Source organism: Drosophila sulfurigaster, chromosome 3 (assembly GCF_023558435.1).
Source record: "Drosophila sulfurigaster albostrigata strain 15112-1811.04 chromosome 3, ASM2355843v2, whole genome shotgun sequence".
Lineage (NCBI taxonomy): Eukaryota > Metazoa > Arthropoda > Insecta > Diptera > Drosophilidae > Drosophila > Drosophila sulfurigaster.
In genome coordinates this window covers 33,056,815-33,075,685 of record NC_084883.1, presented here as the reverse complement: position 1 = coordinate 33,075,685, position 18,871 = coordinate 33,056,815, and the positions used below count along the sequence as shown (strand labels likewise).

The following is an 18,871-nucleotide window of genomic DNA, read 5'->3' as shown; positions in this document are numbered from 1 at the left end:
TTTAAGAATTTCGGTATTAAATATCTAGGTAGTAATTCGTATATTCATCCTGGATTTTTTTACCTGTGTACTTAGCTAAGTCCATACGCTAACGACAGAAAGCGACTAGCTCGCACCTTGGGGAGAGTTGAAGAGCACAGAGCACAGAGCGGAGAAATGTGTCCGGTGTAGACATAATCTATTGCATAAGTCATTCCTCTAACTATATTCATTTATTCTCCGCCCAAATTACACTGCAAACAGAGCTCTTTATTCATATTTTATGAATGCGGTGGCGACGCGAGCACACGCCATTTTTATCTGCATAGGAGTTACGAGTGGATATTAAGAGTCGAAAGTAATGTCCCATCGAAGCGAAACTCGTAAAAATAATTATGCGACCTGTGATCGCTGATGACGCTTTAATAAATAATATTTTATTACGTCGAAGCAGAAAAAAGCCTTGATGGCGCAGAAAAACCGCAATTGAAAATGCAAGAAAAACCAAATCAAAGCATGTGAAATAGAAAATAGAATGGAGAGAGAGACGAAGGCTCAACAGCGACAGCAACTAAAAACAATTTGCCGTAATCAAAATGAAATCAGTAAAGCGCAAGCTTTGGCTGCAGAAAAAAAAACCGATGAAAACAACATGCAAAAAGCAAGCATTAGAAATGCTTATAGGTAGACGTGTAGATACCCTGGGAAAACGACAAAATTGAATATCTTTTAAGCACACTGCGTTGAAAAGTATGCTATAAATATGTGAGTGTGATGGGGCAGCAGAATCGAGAATGAGTCTGAGAGTCGGGACAGAAGTCAGAAGATGGCGGCCAGCTCAGACATTAAAATATTCCATGCGCAAGTTTTGCGCCAACGTTGTTTTATCTGCCGTTAGAGCATTTAAAAAACAAGGAAAAAAAAAACAGAGTTAAAAAAAAATGGAATAGCAATGAATGCAGTCAACAGCCAGGTAAAACTGCCAAAGCAATTGGAGAGTGCCGCAGACGGAGGCAGGAATATAAATGGGCTGGCGGCGATAAGAGAGGGAGAGAGGTCATTATATATTTGTTGTCACTGGCAAAATATTTGTGCTTTGCGCTTGATTTATGCTTTTGGCAGAGGTGAATGGCGAATTGCGAATGGCGAACACCGAACACTGAACGCTGAACGCTGAATGGAGCAGTGCAAATGCAAACAATGCGGCAAGAACTCTGAAACCGGAACGGAACGGAAAGCTATCTATATATAGTATAGTATAGTAGTAGACCCGGGATATGCAAATGACAGCAATGAAATAGCTAAAAATAGCAAACGGAGGCTGCAGAGAAAGAGCGAAAGAGAGAGAGAGAGATGGAGATAGAGAGCGAGCGAGAGATAGAGTTAACCTTGGAACATCCGTGTCTTTTTTAGCATTGTTTCAATTGCCGCAAACTGTTGCAGGCAGCTGTGGGAAAAGTCGTAGCAAATGTCAATTGTTTGTCGCTGGCAGGCAATGTTTACATAGTGCGCACAAAAGCCTTAACAAAATGTGGGACAGCCAAAAGGATTTGGCCAGCTCCCTTTTTCTCTTTGTTTTTTTTTTTTTTGCTGTCTTGTGGCCGTTGACCAGAAAAGGGAAAAGCGTAGAAGAAATCGCAAATGATGTAAAAAGGGTAAGCAAAAATTAACAATTCAATTTAAAACGAGAGAGCAAGCTGAAGAACTGAAGCATGGCTGCTGCCTCGCACACAAAAGGATGACAAGGGACACACACACACACACACATATATCCAGACAACAAGAAGTGTGTGTGGGGTGTGAGACAGACACAGACACAGGCACAGAGACAGAGACACGTTTACAGGCTGTGCCCCGAGGCGGGTTCAAAGGTTGACGCACACACTTGACAATGACAATCGTTTGTTTTGCTGTCAATTGTTGGCGTTGTTCAGCGACACACACACAGACACACACACACACTCGCACATACACTCTCACGCACACTTGCTGACAATTTAATAAAGGCTTAAAGTTGCGAATGGCAACGCAAGAAAAGCCTTCGGAAAAAAAAGGGAAAACTTTTGCCATTTGCCAGTCAAGCAAAATGAAAAATAAAAGTGAAAACTTTGCCGTCTCCGACGATGTTGTCCTTGTTGTTGTTGTTGTTGCCATTTGGGGCCAGGGCCACAGCTGCCACGCCTACGTTGCGTGCACAAACTCTTTGACATTGTCATAGTCTGTATGCCTCGTCTTCGCCTTCGCCTTCGTCCTCGTTCTCGTCCTTGTCTGCGTCTTCGACTTTTTCTTGGTCTTTGTGGTCTTTAGTCTGTGTGTTTGCTGCCTTGGCGTGTATATTTAGGGACAACCTTTATTAAATTTGCGCTTTGCTTATAATTCAAAATGTAAGCAGACTGCCTTCGGTGTGTGTGTGTGTGTGGGCGTGGCAAACAGCGGGCAAACGTAACGCCTTTTGTTCTGGTTGCCCCGTGGTGCAGACGTCGCCGTCATTTGGTTGGCGTATTTAGATTTTAATTTGCGATAGCAAACTTCTTAATAGGATTTCACTGTCGCTGGCTCTTCCCTCACCCTCACCCTCACCCACTCCCCCCCCCACTCCCTTCTAACACCTCGCATACTCGTCGCACGCAGCAGATAAACAGTTGGATATATGTAGATAGACATTAGCGAACATGGAAAATATTCTTTTTTTGGACATTATTCGCATTATGTTGTCAGCACGCATGGAAACTCCTTTAAGTCCTTCTTGTGTGTGTTGCCTTTGCTATTGAATTCTGCACATTATGTAGAACAGACACGCTCCCCTCACTCTCTCTCTCTTTATCTCTTTCCTAGTTGCCTGGGAGTGGCCCCAAGGAGGGAGCGGCTTCTGTCTAAGAATGGAGGCAGCTCTTAAGGCTTTTAGGCCGTCTTAATTGTTTGACTTTACTTCTTTTTTTCCGTTGCTGTTGCTGTTGTTGCTGTTGCTGTTGTGTGGTCAGTCAAGCAGATGCCAGGTCCACAGGTTACCCAAGCTCTTCTCCTCCCCGCAGTCACAATCTCAGGGGTTTCCCCACTCCCCATGGAAAGCTCCCCACTGCGTCCGCTTCGATTTCGTTGTATTTTTTTTTTTTTGCTGACATTGTTGAACAACATTCGTTTAGGTTATCTTCACGGTAGCTGCGCCTGCCATGCTTCTCCTCCTCCTCCTCCTCCTGCTCCCCGATGTTGTTATTGTTGTTGAATTATGTAATAAGCGTAATTGGCTTTAGAGGCAGAGAGGCGTCGCCTGCAGCTGGAGGAGCAGCAGCTAACAGCGTGGGCATCCATCAGCGCGCTGTCTTTTAATTTATTGTGACGCTGATAAGCGGCAAATGCCTCGTAAACGGCATAAATTAGATAATAAACGAAGTGGAAAGCAAGACTCACGTCAGACCCCAAGAGAGACGCCTCGTTATTGTATACACACAACGAATATGTCTGATATTTAATCGTAACTATGTATATAATTGACAGATGACATTTGATTCATTTGGTAGCTAATCGTGGCATGCATAAACCAAACGTGGCTAATGACTGACTGAGCAAGTGGCCAACACAACTATTTCAATTAATTTCTAATGACAGGGTCTAAGGATATGCTCCCACACACACACACACACACACACACATAGATATGAAATACGCCCACACTTCAGTTTATCGATATTCAACTGTAATGCAATTAAATTTCAATTGCTGTGCACTTAACCAAAAGCCAACTGGCAGCCAGAGGACTCGAGGCTGATATTAAGTATACGACACGTTGTTGACGTTGTCAGCAAACAGGCAACAGTAGAACATGATAAACGTTTTAAGGGGAAGGTAGAGAGAATTTTGCTTTATGAACACTTTTTGCCATAAATTCAGCAAGCAATGGCAACTCGATGAGAGTTGCTCTCATATTCATAATCACAAAAAATAGAAGTAGAAGTAAAGCAAAGGCAAATGGAGTCATCTCTCTGCTGTGTGTCTGCTGCAGCAACTTGAAATTGTCATGCAGGTAAATGGCAGACGCAGTCAGAGATGACGACGGGGAACGTCTAAGTTTCTAGTCGCAGATGTTCTTTAGCTCTGACTCAACAACTCGAGCCACTTTACATAAATGGATGCAGGAATTGGATGAATGGCCAGTCAACTGTGGACAGCTGGGCCACTTGTCTAATGCATACGTATGTGTCTGACTGTCTACTTGTATGTGTGTGTGTGTGTCACTGTGTGTGTGTGTGTATGTGTGTGCCTCTGACAGCTGCACGAATATGAAGCATACTTTATGGCTGAGCTGAAGCATGCTGAACTCAGTCGCGCTACTAATAACGCAAGCTAGCGTCTGTCTATGCATGTGTGTGTACATACATATGTGTCCCTGTGTGTATGTGTGTGTGTGTTTGGGTTGTTGTGCCTTGCCCGTCCTTTTAGCTGCCATGTGACGCCCCCTTTTCGAAAAAAGTATGTCAAGATTTACGCGCATCGTTAAAGCAATAAACCAAAAGAAAAACCAAGAAGAATGCAGAGTTCCAACTACGTAGATACTCTATTAAAATGTAGCTCTATTTCTACTTCAAAGACCATATTGGCAACTTAGAGATACCTTGTATAAAGCAGCTACGTATGATGTTTTTATGAAATATTCTTACCAATCAGTGTCACAGAAAACACTTCCAGTTGAATTTCACATCCATTTAACTTGTAACTTAGAAAACACTTAATTTTTATGTTCAAAATTTTATTGTTTCATAAAGAGTGTTAATTTTTAATGTAAAGTTAGTTAAAATAATATGTTCTGTGACTAAAATTATAAAAATTAATATAACCATTTTGTCAATAACTCTTCACTGAGAATATTACTCTTTTTTTCCAAGTAACTTTTGAATATTACGAATTGCTGAATATTTAGATTAAAATATGAATTTTACATCTATATCTAACAAACATATGTAAATGCACTTACAGTTGATACTTCTATTAAATAAAAATACTCTTCACTGAAAATATTACTCCTGAATTTATAAGCCCTTTTCAAATATCATTCACTATTTGCTAAATATATTTTCTGCTGCAGATACACATTTTAAAGTTATAGTTATATATATATAAAGATCAAAGACAGTAGCTTTGATTAATTTAAATTTTTCTTCTTATTCATAGACAAAACTTTCGTCTAGATTTTACAAGCAGTGAGCTTGTTAATATATTTAATACATTTAAGTTAAAACAACTTTTAGGTATGCTATAAAATGAATTATTTTCGCATGTAAAAATTAATAATTATGTGCAGATAATCCGACATTTGTTTAGTTGCCTATTTCGACGAAAATAATGGCCAATTTGCTTAACATTATTTTTCAAATTATTTGTAGAGCAAGAGATGGCGTGCGTAGAAAAGTGAAAGTTAGATATCAAAAAAGTTTGTTTAGTTCTGGATTAATAATTAATTGAAAGCAATTAAAAGATACTCTCTAAAGGCACACTTGATAGAAGTAATTAGCTAGTCTATATCATAATTAAAGAGTCATTAATATTGATATGTTTCAATGATTGTTTTCTGTTGGGAAAATACCCTGTAAATCAAATTTACAATGATTTCTTTCACGAAGTTTGTACTTTAGCTCTTATGCGACAACGCTTTAATACAGGGTATTATGAGACGCCGTCAAAAGTGGCGTATATTGCTATGTGTGTGTGTGTGTTGGTTGCTGTGGGTGTGTCAGCCAAGAAAGGCACGCAATGCCAGTTGGCTGTGACGTCGCTGGGCACACACACTTCACGGCTAACAACGCGTCAGTCAAAGTCAACATACACTTCAATTTGTTGTTGTACTTGCTGTCTCTCTGCTTCTGCTTCTTATTCTCTTTGTTGTTCTTGTTGTTGTTGGTGTCTGCATTGCAAATGAAAGCGGCAACAACAAAAGACCGTTAGCCTGGCTGGGTTAAAAGCGAAGGAGCTGGGGGTAAATGAAAAAATTTAACACTGTCACTTTTTGACAACTGATGCGCGCAATAACACACACACGCACATATATACACTCACACACTTATACACACTGTTGTCATATGCTGAAATCGTTGCACTGGCAAAATGGACGACAAACTCTGAATAACATTTCGCACGCTTCGCTTTTGCATATTTACTTTTCAACTTTGTCACTCACACACACACTGATACACACACTGATACACACACACTCGCACACACGCATTCACCAATACAATGATGGATACTTGTACAGTTGTGTGTGAAATGAACGCCATTTTGATTTGTTGCCCAGCAGCAGCGCAACTTCACAACTCACTCGCTCTCGCTCTCTCTTTCTCCCTATCGCTCTATCTCTGTCGCACACTGACTAAATGAGCACGTTGAACAACAGCTAGGAAAATGTTTTATTTACGTTCCGTTCACTTTAGTCGCTTGTTTTCATTTGATATTTGCGCATTTCCGCATTGCCGACATGTCTGGCATTTCAAGCACACACACAAACATACAAACACACACAACAAAGCGCAGCTTCAGCTTCAGTTGCAGTTGCACTTGCTGTCCGCCCATTGACTTCTATGTTGCATGCCGCATGCTGCATGATGTGGCACAGGCTGCGCCCTGGGGTAATTAAAAGCATTGCTATACACTCGGTTGACTCGCTCTCTTTGCCTGCTCCTGGCAGCTTCCTCCTTCTACTATTCTCTTCATCCTCCACAACCATTTGAGTTAATGTGCTGACTGCTTTTGCCTCCCCCGCACAAAACGCAATTTATTTCCCGCATTCCCGTATTTTTAGTGCTTTTATGGCCAATGCCAAAAGTGTGCAATTTTATTGTACGCATTCTAAACTCTAAACTAAGCACTTGCTCTCTCTTCTAAAACAAACACATTACGTATACGCAACGTCATCTATTCGAGTGGCACTTGTGCATTGGCGGGTCCCCAGCTCTCATCGGGTTGGCAAGCTGCGCGGATTCGCTGTGTGCAAAAAAAAAATAAAATACGGTTTCAACTCTCGATGGTTAATTAGACTGTTAAGTTGACAAACTCACCTGCCACAAACTGCTGTTTGCGGTTTGTTTGCGGCGCTGGTAGACGGCGTACAAGGCCCAACCGGGCAGCTGCAGCAGACCAAAGGCAGACAGGCACCAGCCAAACACTAAAAGACAAATTGAAACAAATTGCAATTCTAATGTATTGTCTGCAATTTATGCTGCAACTAAGTAGTATTGATTTGTTTAGTTACTTGGCTGAGAAGAAGTGTGATAACTGCAATTTTGTTTTTGAAATATACTAAATTTGTACTAAAATACTATATAGAAAATACCAAATAATTCTCATTTAGTACATAAACATTTACTAGTATATTAGTAGTAAAATAAATACTAAATAACAACCAAGTTAGTATTGTGTAGTAATATACTATATAAAAAATACTAAATAATTATCATTTAGTATATTAGTAGTAAAATAAACACTAAGTACTGGCCTGCAACTAAGATAGTGTTGATTTGTTTAGTTGTTTGACCTAAAAAAGTATAACTGCATTTTTTTTTTTAATATACTAAATGGGTACAAATATACTATATATAGTAAATATCAAATATTTCTCATTTTAAAATTTTTTTTAATTACTTCCGACTTAAAACTAATATTTTATGCTACGTTTCATAAAAAATACATTTCTATGACTCTAGCTTGATGTAGGGTATTGCAATTGAGAACATTTAGATATATGTATGTATGTAAGCGTGCTGTGTCATGATAATGGAAACTGAGAAACCTTTCAATAAAATTTTAAAAATATTTTTTACAATGCTTAAACTTTGTAAAGGTGCTGCAATGCACGTAAGAATAAACTGTCGGCTAGATTAGTTTGTAACTAGTAGAACACAAATATGTTTCAAGTTCGCTACGTAGAAACACGTAAAAGATAAAGACAGATAAAGTTATGGACAAAGTACTTGTGAATCCAAACTATTGATTTTTCTGCGAGCTGAGTAATAAAACTAATTGGCTTACCGTGTGCGAGTCGAGGATATGCCACGCCCTTGTACGTGAGGGCGGACATGTCGAACAGCATATAGACAAGGACGGCGGTCATCAGTCCAGGCGTAATAAAAGCCCAACAGATGCGCCAATACCAGCCGGTCTCGATGCCCATCATGTACTTGATATCAGCGCAAAAGCGTCGCACACCTGTTAATTGAGAAGCAATGCGGTCAAAGTGTGAAAGCAATGGAAGAGAGAAAAGGCTTACCATAAAGCCAGGCTACGGCGAGCAGTTCGCCAATGGCGAGTATCAATGCCGTAAAGGAGACACCATAGAAATCGACCAGATTGAGGATAAATTGTCCACCGGGTGTCATGTAAACGATGCTCACACAAAAGCCCAACGTTGCCAGACCGCCAGCCAGCACCCAACTTGGGCCCGCTCTTTTACCAAACTGGTCGCGTATGACGCGCAGAATGCAGGAGCCCATGCCGACAGTGCTGCCAATGCCTAAGACGAAAAGCATAAGGAAGAAAAGGACCGCGAACATCTTTAGGTAGTTGTGCTTTAAAGCGCACAAGGCGCACGACGTTCTCGAAACCTTACCTGTGGCACATACTCGAACTTGGCAATGGCATCCGGGTACGAGATGAAGGCCAAGCCAGCGCCGCCCTTCACCACACTCGCAATGTCCGTGATGCCTGTTTGTTTGGCCAAGTTGCCCAGTATGCCGAATGTGATGCATCCCGCGATAATGGAGGAACAAGAATCCATGGTGGTAATGATGACAATGTCGCTGTAGAGCCGAAAATATGATTAATTATGTTATAGAGTTATGTTTTGCACACATCGTTTAATTCGCTGAATAAGTTTGTTCATATTTTAACAGTTAAGTAGGTCTTTCTGTTTGAGACTATCCACTTTGTTTCCTGTTTCATTCGTCGCATAGGAAACAAGATTGTTCTTTTTGTTCCTTTCTATTTTGTTCCCTGTTCTATTTTTGGTTTAGGTAAATAGGTAGTTTTCCTTGTTCCTTTCTATTTAGTTTCCTGTTTTATTCATTTCTGTTATTTACCCTTTAGTTTTATTATGTTTTCCTTTGTTTTTTCTTTATGGAAAGTAATACTTGTAGCACATTCAATATTTGACTATTATATGTCTAAACATACGATAAGTAAGGAATCTTCTGCCACGAAAAATCGAAGATGTTAAAAGAAAATAATCAAAACAGAACAGTTACAAACATAACAAATTAACAGGAACTAAAGATTAAAGGCAAAGAACTTCGATTGTTCCTTAATGGATAAGAAATATTTGTTCGTTTGTTCTCGAACTAAAGATTCAAAGTAACCAATTGAACAAGAATGAACTGTGGATCAAAATTGAACTGAAGAATAAAGAATCGATAAACGTGAATTTAATCAGTTTGTTCATTTTAACTAAACAGATCATATTTGTTCCTTCGATTCAACAATTGAGTAAAGTCAATCGGATATTTTGTAGATAGTTCTTTTTGTTGGTGAACTTACTTCACGTTAATAAAGAAAAATTAGTATTAGTTCATTCACGAATGAAAGATCAAAAGTAAAAAAACTAAACCAAACTAAATGATTCAAAATTCTTCTTGCACGAATGATTCAATACTGTAAAGTAGTAAATCTGAGCTTAACTTACTTGTAGACATTTCGGTTAAAGTTGTTATACGAGGCGTAAGTGATTAGAGTGCCAAAGCAAATGGCCAGCGAGAAGAAGACCTGCGTGACAGCCGCATACCAAACTAGAGGATTGAGCAGCTCTCGCCACTGAGGCTTAAAGAAGTACACAATTCCATCCCAGGCACCAGGCAGCGTCACAGCACGCAGCAGCAGGATGAGAAGCACCACATAGGGAAAGACGCCAAGAAAATAAGCAGCCTTGCCACTGCTTTTGATGCCACGTATGAGGACGCCACCAATGATCAGCCAGGCAACCGCAAGACAGGCAACCAGCTGCCAATTGGGCATGCCCAAGCCATTGTCAATGTTGGGCAACTCGTGCAGTATTTCACGTCTGCAGAAGGCAACAAATATTCAAGCTCACACATAATTGAGAAAGCACTGAGACACTCTGAGACTTACTCGAAGTAAAGCTGAGCAGGCGACATTTTGCCAGTGGCATTGAGGGCAGAGTTGGTGCCATCGTAACAAACGTTGCCCCAACTCTCTTGACAGCTGCTCCAAGGCAGCTGCGAGCTGAACGAGGCCAACAGAAAGCGCAGCGTCAAAGCCATTATGCATGAATAGTATGTGATGGAGGCGCCGGTGGCCAACACTTGACCCGCTGCCACGCCCTTGAGTATGGGCGCCAGATCAAAGGCACGCAACACGCCGCTGCCACGAAACTGTCCCAGCGAAATCTCCAAATAGTAAACGGGTCGTCCAATTACGAGCAAGGCAATCAAATAGGGTATGACAAAGGTGCCGCCACCATTTTGAAAAGCAATGTAGGGAAATCGCCAAATATTTCCCAAGCCCACCGACAACGAGATGCACGAGAAGAGAAACTCCAGCCCATTGCCCCACTCTTCCTTGGGCTTCTCCTTCGTTGTGATTTGTATCTTAGTCTGCGACATCTTAGGCACTGTACACTTTGAGATTCAACAGTCGACTGATGTCACCGAAAGGCACAGAATAGCGCACATCGACTAACCGCAGAGATTTGAGATTCGAGATTCGAGAGATGTGTTTCTGTGGCAGATTGTCGCATTGTGAAATTGTTTTTCCGGCTTATCTGGTTCAGTCTGGTTCAGTTGAATTTATATCTTTATCTAGACGTACGTCTATTTGTAGAATTTCACTTAATTGGCACTAATAAAAGGTGCTAAGTGCATTTGCATTTGAACTTGATACAACAGACCCTCCAGAAGGCCGCTTGTCGTTCAGCATTTTCGATTACATACACTGTGGCAGCATGTGCAAATTAGTTATGTTTTTATTTATTAGTGACTGACTGCTTATTGTATGTTTAAACTGCTGAATGAAGCGTCAAATTGACGACAATAACACACACAAAAAGGGGTGAAACACGCCAAATGGAAAATTGTTTAAAGTTCTTATTAGAGTATTAAGAAAACTATTGTGTGATTGACAAAAAGTATTACGCAAAAACAATGAAAGTGTTATTTCTCATTTACATTTCACATTTGCGTGGCAATTATCTAATTGAAATTGCAATGCTTCAACTGCGCAGTGCTTAATAGAAATTGTACAGAAACTTTTGAGCAAAACTTGGGCAAATTAAATGTAATGTATACTGAACATACTTATTTTACTTGAACTTTATTGAATTTGTGTTAGTTTGCCAATTAAAATGGCGGCATTTACCCAATTAATCACAGTTGATTGGCTGTGAGGAAATGCTTAAAAACATTGTTAATTAATGGCGTCAACTCAATATTCGATCATAATTTAATATCGTAAATAATAATATGATAGTTATCGTTTATTTGTATTAGTAAAATCACAATGTTGAAGCTTTTCTAAAGAAATAACTTAAAATAATAATGTTTTTCATATAAACAGCTGCAATGTATGTTCATTCATTTCAAATGAAAACTAATTTATTAAATTATGTAATAATTTGATAGCAATCATTTAGTTATATTAGTAAAATCACAATGTGGACAAATATTTTAGCTTCAAGCATGCCAACATTTTTAAAATAAATAAACTTTTAACGTGGACTTAAAAAACTGAAAAAAATACAAAATGTAATGCAAACATTTACGTTTTTCATATAAAGAAAATAAACAGTTGCAACTGCATTTTAAATTTCATTTCAACTATGAGAGTTATTTCCTAAATAATATGATAGCAATAAAATATTTATGTTAGTAAACTTTCCAAATAGAGGGCGAAACACAAAAAACTGAGAAAATATTTACGTTTGTCATTCAGCAAATTTAACCACCAATGAAATGTAGTTAATTTAATGCAATTTAGTTTATGCATTTAGGAACACTATTCAACCAGAGAATAGAATGAACCCTGTCATTAAGCGCATAAAGTGATTCGTAGAAAGTAATAAAAGTAGCTGGCAGGCAGCACCGACAATCAGGCTGGTCGTAAAAACTATCAACTCTCGCATAGCTGCCACAGTTGTAAGTGTATCATAATTTATGCATTTGCAAATGCAATTCAACTTGCAGCTGAACTTTGGCGTGTACTCGCTTTTGCATGCTGTTATTGCTTTGCTGCTGGGGAGCTTAAAGTATCTGGCTGCACTGGCAATCAAGTATTTCATTATGAAACTTGTCACATACGAAATATTACGTATACGTTGACGAAGAGTATCATGTAGCAGCAGCAGCAGTGGCAGCGGCAAAGGAATTGATAATACGTTTCGTACGACAAGGGAAGGAACCTGTGCAAAGTTTTTAAGTATCTGGGACAGAGCCGAGTAGAGAGTAGAGTAGAGTAAAAGTTGACAACTCTCTCTTTTTGGTCCGACTGACAGCCACACGAAAGTTTTTAATAATTTTCAAGAGTTTTCTAATTAACATCCCCAGCGAAAGGAAGACGGCTGTCAGGATGGCAACCGCCGCTTTGCTTGGCTGCAGCTGCAACAGCAGCCATTTTCCAGTTGCAGCCAAGTTGAAGACAAGACTGAGAAAAGCGCAAGAGAAAGCGAAAGAAAGTAGGGGGCGGATTGTGGAAATGGGGATGCGGAAAGATGGAATCAAAGTGCTGGATATGCTGAGCGTTCATTATGGTGACAGTTTTAAATGGGTTTTTTAACAACTTTTGCCAGATTTATGAGAATTAAATGGCTTTGATAACGCTGATTGTAGACGTTCACTGGAAATTGCGGGTAATTTATGCCGCCGTCTCGCTCTCTTGCACACATGTTTTTCTCTCGCTCTCTCTCACATTTTTAAGCGATTATTAACGCACATAAATTGCCATTAGCTGTAGCTGAAAACTAAGTTTTTCGGTCGGAGTTCATTAAAGTGCAGTGCGTTATATAGGGATGTAGTTGTAAAAGGGTTGGGATGGCTGGGGAGGGGAGGGGAACTGGCTTTTAATTGCTGCTGCAAGCGTTGCAACTTTACCGTGCCACAACACGCAGATTCCAACAGCCAAACAATGTGCACAAAATGAGGCAAATAAATTTCGCAAAAACTTTTGCCAAGGAAAGAGGAGCGAGACGCTAATGGGGCGCATCTGGAGCACGTACACTTCTACATATGTAAGTGTTACACGCACACACACACACACATACACGCATATAGATATATATATATAGCATGTATACAACAATCGATAACAGCCACAGTTACACAGGCAGCAACTTTCAATGCAACAACGTTTCGCAGGCCCATTAACAACAACAACAAGTGAAAAAGTTGAGTGTGCTCGACTGTGATATACTTGGTACCTATTTTCAATAAGACCAAAACTTTGTGAAATTAGTCTTAAAATATAGTGTAATGGATAATGTAAATTAATATACTGGAAAATAACTAATGCTTTCAAAATGAACTATAGTTTATAAGATATACCAGAGCGTCAGATTATTTCTTAAATAACCCTTAAGGCGTCAAAGACGTCTTTCTTTGTGTTGTGGCATTATTCTAAGAAACATACCAAATTAATATACTAAAAAATAGTACAATATACCATAAAATTGGGTATATTTTTATATATTTGGTATATCATTATACTGTTATTGTCAAAATATGATATATATTAGATAATATATCAGCTTGTCGGCTAATTTATTAAATAAATTTGACAATTTTTATTTAATTACTAAATGATCAAAAATTTATACACTTATGGAGTCGGAGGAAGTATTATACCCCACTACTCTACTTGTAGCGGGTATTGAAACAGCTTTGGCAACAACAAAGTGGCAACTAAAATTGGCAAAAGTTGTCTCTGCTCGACGGACAGATGACCCGTAGAATTTAATAAATAAATATTTAATTGCATGTATTCAATTTGGTTGTGTAGATGAAATAGAATTGTTAAATGAATTGTGCTTATGGGAATTTTATAACGTTACCCACTTTTCGAGCTAAATTGGGTATTAAAGCTTATACTGATTCTATATACATTATATATGGAACAATATTTTTTGGGTTATTTATGTCATTGCGCATTTCCCATTATGAAATTGTAACTAATTGAGCTATTCCTCGTAGACCAGTGATTTGTGATGACAGACACAATATTTATGTGTGTTTATTAAACATATTTACATGAGCAGCTTAATGTATGCGCTTCTATTAGCAGCACATTAAATCAAAGTAGCTGCCACACAGCATAAATTCAGATAAATATCAGTGGATCAATCTGACATTGCAGTTGCTAATTGCCATAATTGAATTTTCAAAATCAAATATACTCGTAATGTGATTTGTTAGTTCAACGTTGTTTAATTTATTTGTGTATTCTACTATCAACAAATTTCAATACAATTTATAGAGAATGACATATTGCAAATTCACCTAAAATATATTTACGTGCTTGCAAATTTATCTTTTATAAATTTAAGTACTGTGTTTTCTATTTATTTATTGCATAAAATATATAAATTTTAATTATATTAAATTATTCAGTATTACTTAGTATTAATAAATGATGTAGCTGCAAATGTAAAAATGACAACAGCTTAAAAATAATACTAAAAAAGCAGCCGACTTAAACATCACAATTTTTAGTAAATTAAGAAGTGCATACAAAAAATTTGATCAAGATGCATTAGTAGAATGAATAACAAAAAAGATAAAAGCAAAAATTTGTGTTATTATTAAAATTGTAAATTAAAACAAAGACTTGCATATTTGTTTAGTACATTTTTTTGCACTTCTCTATGAAATTGTATTCGTAAATATAGATAAATTATATACATTATGTATATAGGTATGTCATGAGTATTTTATGTAATTTCTGCAAACAATTTTCACAACAGTTATTTTTATACACTTTTTGTATAATTTAGAAACACACAACTAAATTTGTAAATATGGCATAATTATGTTATTATTAGGTTTTTTTTTTTTTAGCAATTATTGTGCACTTTTCCTTAATTAGCTTATTACGCATAATGTTGTATTTACAACTTGAACTACTAATCCACAAATGCTTGGGCCACCCTCCTTGGAATGTGCAGCAATTACTGGGTATAATGAGCATTGCAATTAGTTTCTGTGTGTTTCGAATGTTGTTGCTGTAACTTGTAACAAGTTTACCTTTAAAATTGATTTCAACGGACTTTGGAACAACTTCCGTTTCCGCTTGAGCTGCCTCGTGTACTTATTAGTCAGCATTGTATAAGTTCCTCAATATTGTATGTGCGAGTGTGTGTGTTTGCCAACTTTTGCCATGTGGTTTGATGGTTCGGGTGACAGGGTGGCTTGGGTGACAGGGTGGCTTGGGTGACAGGGTGACTCGATGGCTGAGTGGGTCAGTTGTGGTTTTTTGTCTGCGCAAAAATGTGTCGAATTTCTACGTTAGCTGACAGCTTTTAACTACCTCATTTACCCCTGACATTTGATGTCAATAATCTCTTATGAGTTCTTGCCCCTTTCCCTTTTCTGCTCTCACTCTCATTGAATGCAGTATAGCAATTTCATTGAGCGCACATTTAATTTGAAATTAATTTTTAATCAACTTCAATTGAATTAAACTGTCAGCCAGCTGAAATATAAATGGAATTGTGTGCGTGTGTGTGTGTTTTTTTGGGTGGTTTCCAAGCCATTTTCCTGTGGTTTATGTATATATTGAATAATCGAAATAAATTAGCTGTTATGAAATATTACCTATTAAATGCGAATTATGAATTATGGATTTTGCAGTTTTATGCGCCAAAACTATCCATAGAGATATCTATCGCACAAAACAGAGAGAGAATGAGTCAAATTCACTGGAGAGTTGTTTGCCAAAATATTCAGGACAATCACGGTTTGTTGTTGCACTCCGCGCTTGTTGTGGCGCGTGCCTCAATTATGGGGCGTAAACTTGCAACAGCAGCGGCAACAGCGGCAGCATCACCTGCCACAAACTCACACACAGCAAAGTTCGAAGCTGACGCCAAATGTCAAGGGAAAGCAAACGCAAGCGCGAAGTCTTTAACCCAATTTGGCATTGCTCTTACACTCTTTCTTACCTTGCTCCTAGTTCCGTTTTTTTCTCCATTCGTTTTCCACGTCTATGTTTTTTTTGGTCCTGTTGTTGCCACACCATTGTTGCCATTGTCGATTGCAGTTTGCCGTTGCTGTTGGCTTGTTTGCCGCACGTAATTGTTGCCACACACTTTTGTTGCGCTGGGCAGCAAAAAGTTATTAAAATGAAAAAGCAAAGGCAACGGCAATGGGCAAAGCAAAGCGCAAAACCAAATCGATTATGCCACCTAGCTTAGCCCTTAGTCTTGGCCCCAGTCTTGGCCTTATATATTCTTATCCTTAGCCTGGCCCTTTGCCCGGGCTCGTTCTCGGTCTTGGTCTCGGGCCCAGGACCGATTTTCTAGCCGGCAGCTGCGTCCCGAACAATGCGAAAAACTTTTTGCGCTGAAACTTTATCCGGCCACAATGAGAAAAAACGAAGTAAACTTTAAATTGACATCGAATAGCAAAACCAAAGCTGTTACGCATGCCACCATCAGTGGCAGTAACAACAACAACAACAGCAACAACGTGCAACAAGGACAACAACAATAAAAAGAAGGAAAGCAAAGCCGCATTCGCATTCAGCACGACAAAGTGAAAAGTTTTGTGTGCCAAGTTTTTTAGCCTCGCTTTAGAATAACCCACACACAAAAACGACAAAAAAAAGGAGCACAAGAAGTGGAAAAATAATGATAAGCTGCCGCCTTAGCTTAGCTATTTGTTTACCCTGTTAAAGTAACAAAATGCAGATGGAGTTGTATAAAAATCTTTGCAAGGCAGGCAAATGTATGTAACAGAAGAAGGAACCTTCTCCGATCCGATTAGCAGCCGAGACGATATATACTATATATGTTATAGATAGTCCGTATGAACACCGAGATTTCAGAGACTATAAAGCTATTATTCCTTTTCGACAGCATTTTTTATGTTTTCACGCAGATCAAAGTTACTTCAAAATGTTGGCTCCCGCAATTCGATAACAATACAATAAAAACTATAATCTTTCAGATTCGTTACTCTGGTTGCGATCATATAAAAATTGTATAAATTGTTTAAGAGATTCTTTTGTATGAAAAAAAAAAACGACAATTTGGTATACTTTGCACTCTATTTTGGATTTAGTACTATAGCAATATACCAAATATATTATTTGGTATATTTTTGCGGTACATCAATATACTCTATGGTATATTTTGAATGCAGTACTATACTAATATACCAAAAATTTGCTTTAAAATATTTTTAGTATTTTTGTGGTATACTATTTGATATATCTTAAATCTAATACCGAACTGTTTAATGTTTTGCTTTTATTTAAAACGGGTAGAGGGTATCTCACAGTTAAGAACACTCAGCTGTAATCTTCTTACGTGTTTTCTTTTTAAAGGCACTTTTTAAAGCTGCAATTTGTTCACATTTCGCTGTTGCCAATTTCTTCGATTAAAAGCAAAGCAGCCGCGGCAAATTACGTTGCGTACCACGCGGCGCATGAGTAACGAAATTTTCTCGCTTAGCTGCGGTGGCTGCATGTGGCAGCAGCAGCAGCAGGAGCAACAGTGGCAGCAGCGACAGCCACTCACGCTTGTGGCAGCCACAGTTTGTGTTGTTAATGTGAGTTTAACAAGTGAATTGTTAGCTGACATTTAAATTTCCAACACAATTTGCATTTTTCGAATAAAAAACTCTGTTTAGCTAGGTGTGTGTGTAGGTGTGTGACGGTTAGCAGGTATGTGTGTGGCTGGCGCAATTTATGCAAATAATAAGCATTTGCTGTCTCCATTACTTGCTTGCCACGTCTAATTTTTGTCCAAGTTTTGCAAAAGAACTCCGAGAACCCAGATCCTTGTGCCTCTTCGTGTTTGTGTTGCAGCACAGGGCAAACAGTTGCCTGTTGACAGTTGGCAGTTTGCAGTTGGCAGGTAGCATGTGGCATGTGGCATGTAGCATGTGCGGCAGGTAATTTCAATTGCCATTTCAAGCTTAAAGTTCTTAGTTTAATGCCACGTGACACTTTGTATGCACTATTAAATATGAAAACTAATTTGCCCAAAAACGAAATTTTTATTGTTGACTCTAAACTGAAATTGCGGCACTTGCAGCACGTTGCACAACCAACGTTGTCTCGAGTGGCAGTTAGCTAGTTGCCTTATCGCAGAGAATGAAAGCAAAAAAGCGAATGCCAAAAGGCCAATTTGCATGCGAAGCGAGAAAAGCAGCAGCTGAAGAAGTTGCAACAACTGCAACATCAACTGTGCTGTGCTGTGCGGCAAGTCAACATTGCTGCGGCCAAACTCTGATTTGCTCAGCCAAAGAAATTTCGCATTCATTGAAACTGTCAGTCGTACTTTCGCGAGCCACGAACTGTCGAGTCTCCGACTCTGACTCCTACTCTAACACACATACACACACGTACGCATTGTGCAACATTTGTGGCAATTTGCTTTTAACTGGCACAATGACAGCGCACATTGTTGAAGCCGCCTCCGTCTGGGCTTTCGCCAACGCCGTCTTTAAGCCAACCGCCCTCTGACCACAATCTCTCAGTTTTGAATCACAAGTGACACAAGGATAACGAGGCAGGACAATGAAAGAATTGACAAGCTGCTTGCCACCATTTTGTTGCCTCATCAAGCAACGAAACCAAAGCAGCAGCAGAAAACATGATGCAATTTGATAGTTGTGGTTGACTTTAGATCAACTCCATTTAATTTGATTGAAATAGCAACTGCAGCAAAGTTGGATATTTCAAACAATGT

General features: G+C 38.7%; 2 protein-coding genes across 3 annotated transcripts in view; one reads left to right on the top strand and one right to left on the bottom strand.

Annotated features, from left to right (window-relative positions):
* LOC133841607 (uncharacterized) overlaps positions 1–18,871 on the top strand; it is a 59,298-nt gene that overhangs the window by 5,679 nt on the left and 34,748 nt on the right. The gene's annotated exons all lie outside the window — the stretch shown is intronic.
* Positions 6,773–10,747, bottom strand: LOC133843083 (sodium-dependent nutrient amino acid transporter 1). 2 transcript variants are annotated; one of them, XM_062276467.1, is made up of 7 exons: positions 10,084–10,743; positions 9,641–10,015; positions 8,573–8,762; positions 8,234–8,516; positions 7,996–8,172; positions 7,026–7,132; positions 6,773–6,951 (listed from the first exon to the last, which is right to left on the bottom strand). In XM_062276467.1, the coding sequence occupies exons 1-7, from the start codon at positions 10,575–10,577 to the stop codon at positions 6,883–6,885; spliced, it is 1,695 nt and encodes a 564-aa protein (XP_062132451.1). In that variant the 5' UTR covers positions 10,578–10,743; the 3' UTR covers positions 6,773–6,882. The 2 variants fall into 2 exon arrangements, 1 of the variants encoding a protein (XP_062132451.1); XR_009894468.1 differs by lacking the exons at positions 6,773–6,951; positions 7,026–7,132 and having other exon boundaries at positions 8,033–8,172; positions 8,234–8,476; positions 10,084–10,747.

Bases quoted from the DNA above. Each gene is read 5' to 3' on its own strand.
- LOC133843083 (XM_062276467.1), bottom strand. From the start codon at position 10,577: ATGTCGCAGACTAAGATACAAATCACAACGAAGGAGAAGCCCAAGGAA. The intron at 10,016-10,083 runs GTAAGTCTCAGA...TGCCTTCTGCAG, and splicing joins CCTGCTCAGCTTTACTTCGA to ACGTGAAATACTGCACGAGT. The intron at 8,173-8,233 runs GTAAGCCTTTTC...CTCAATTAACAG, and splicing joins CGCCGTAGCCTGGCTTTATG to GTGTGCGACGCTTTTGCGCT.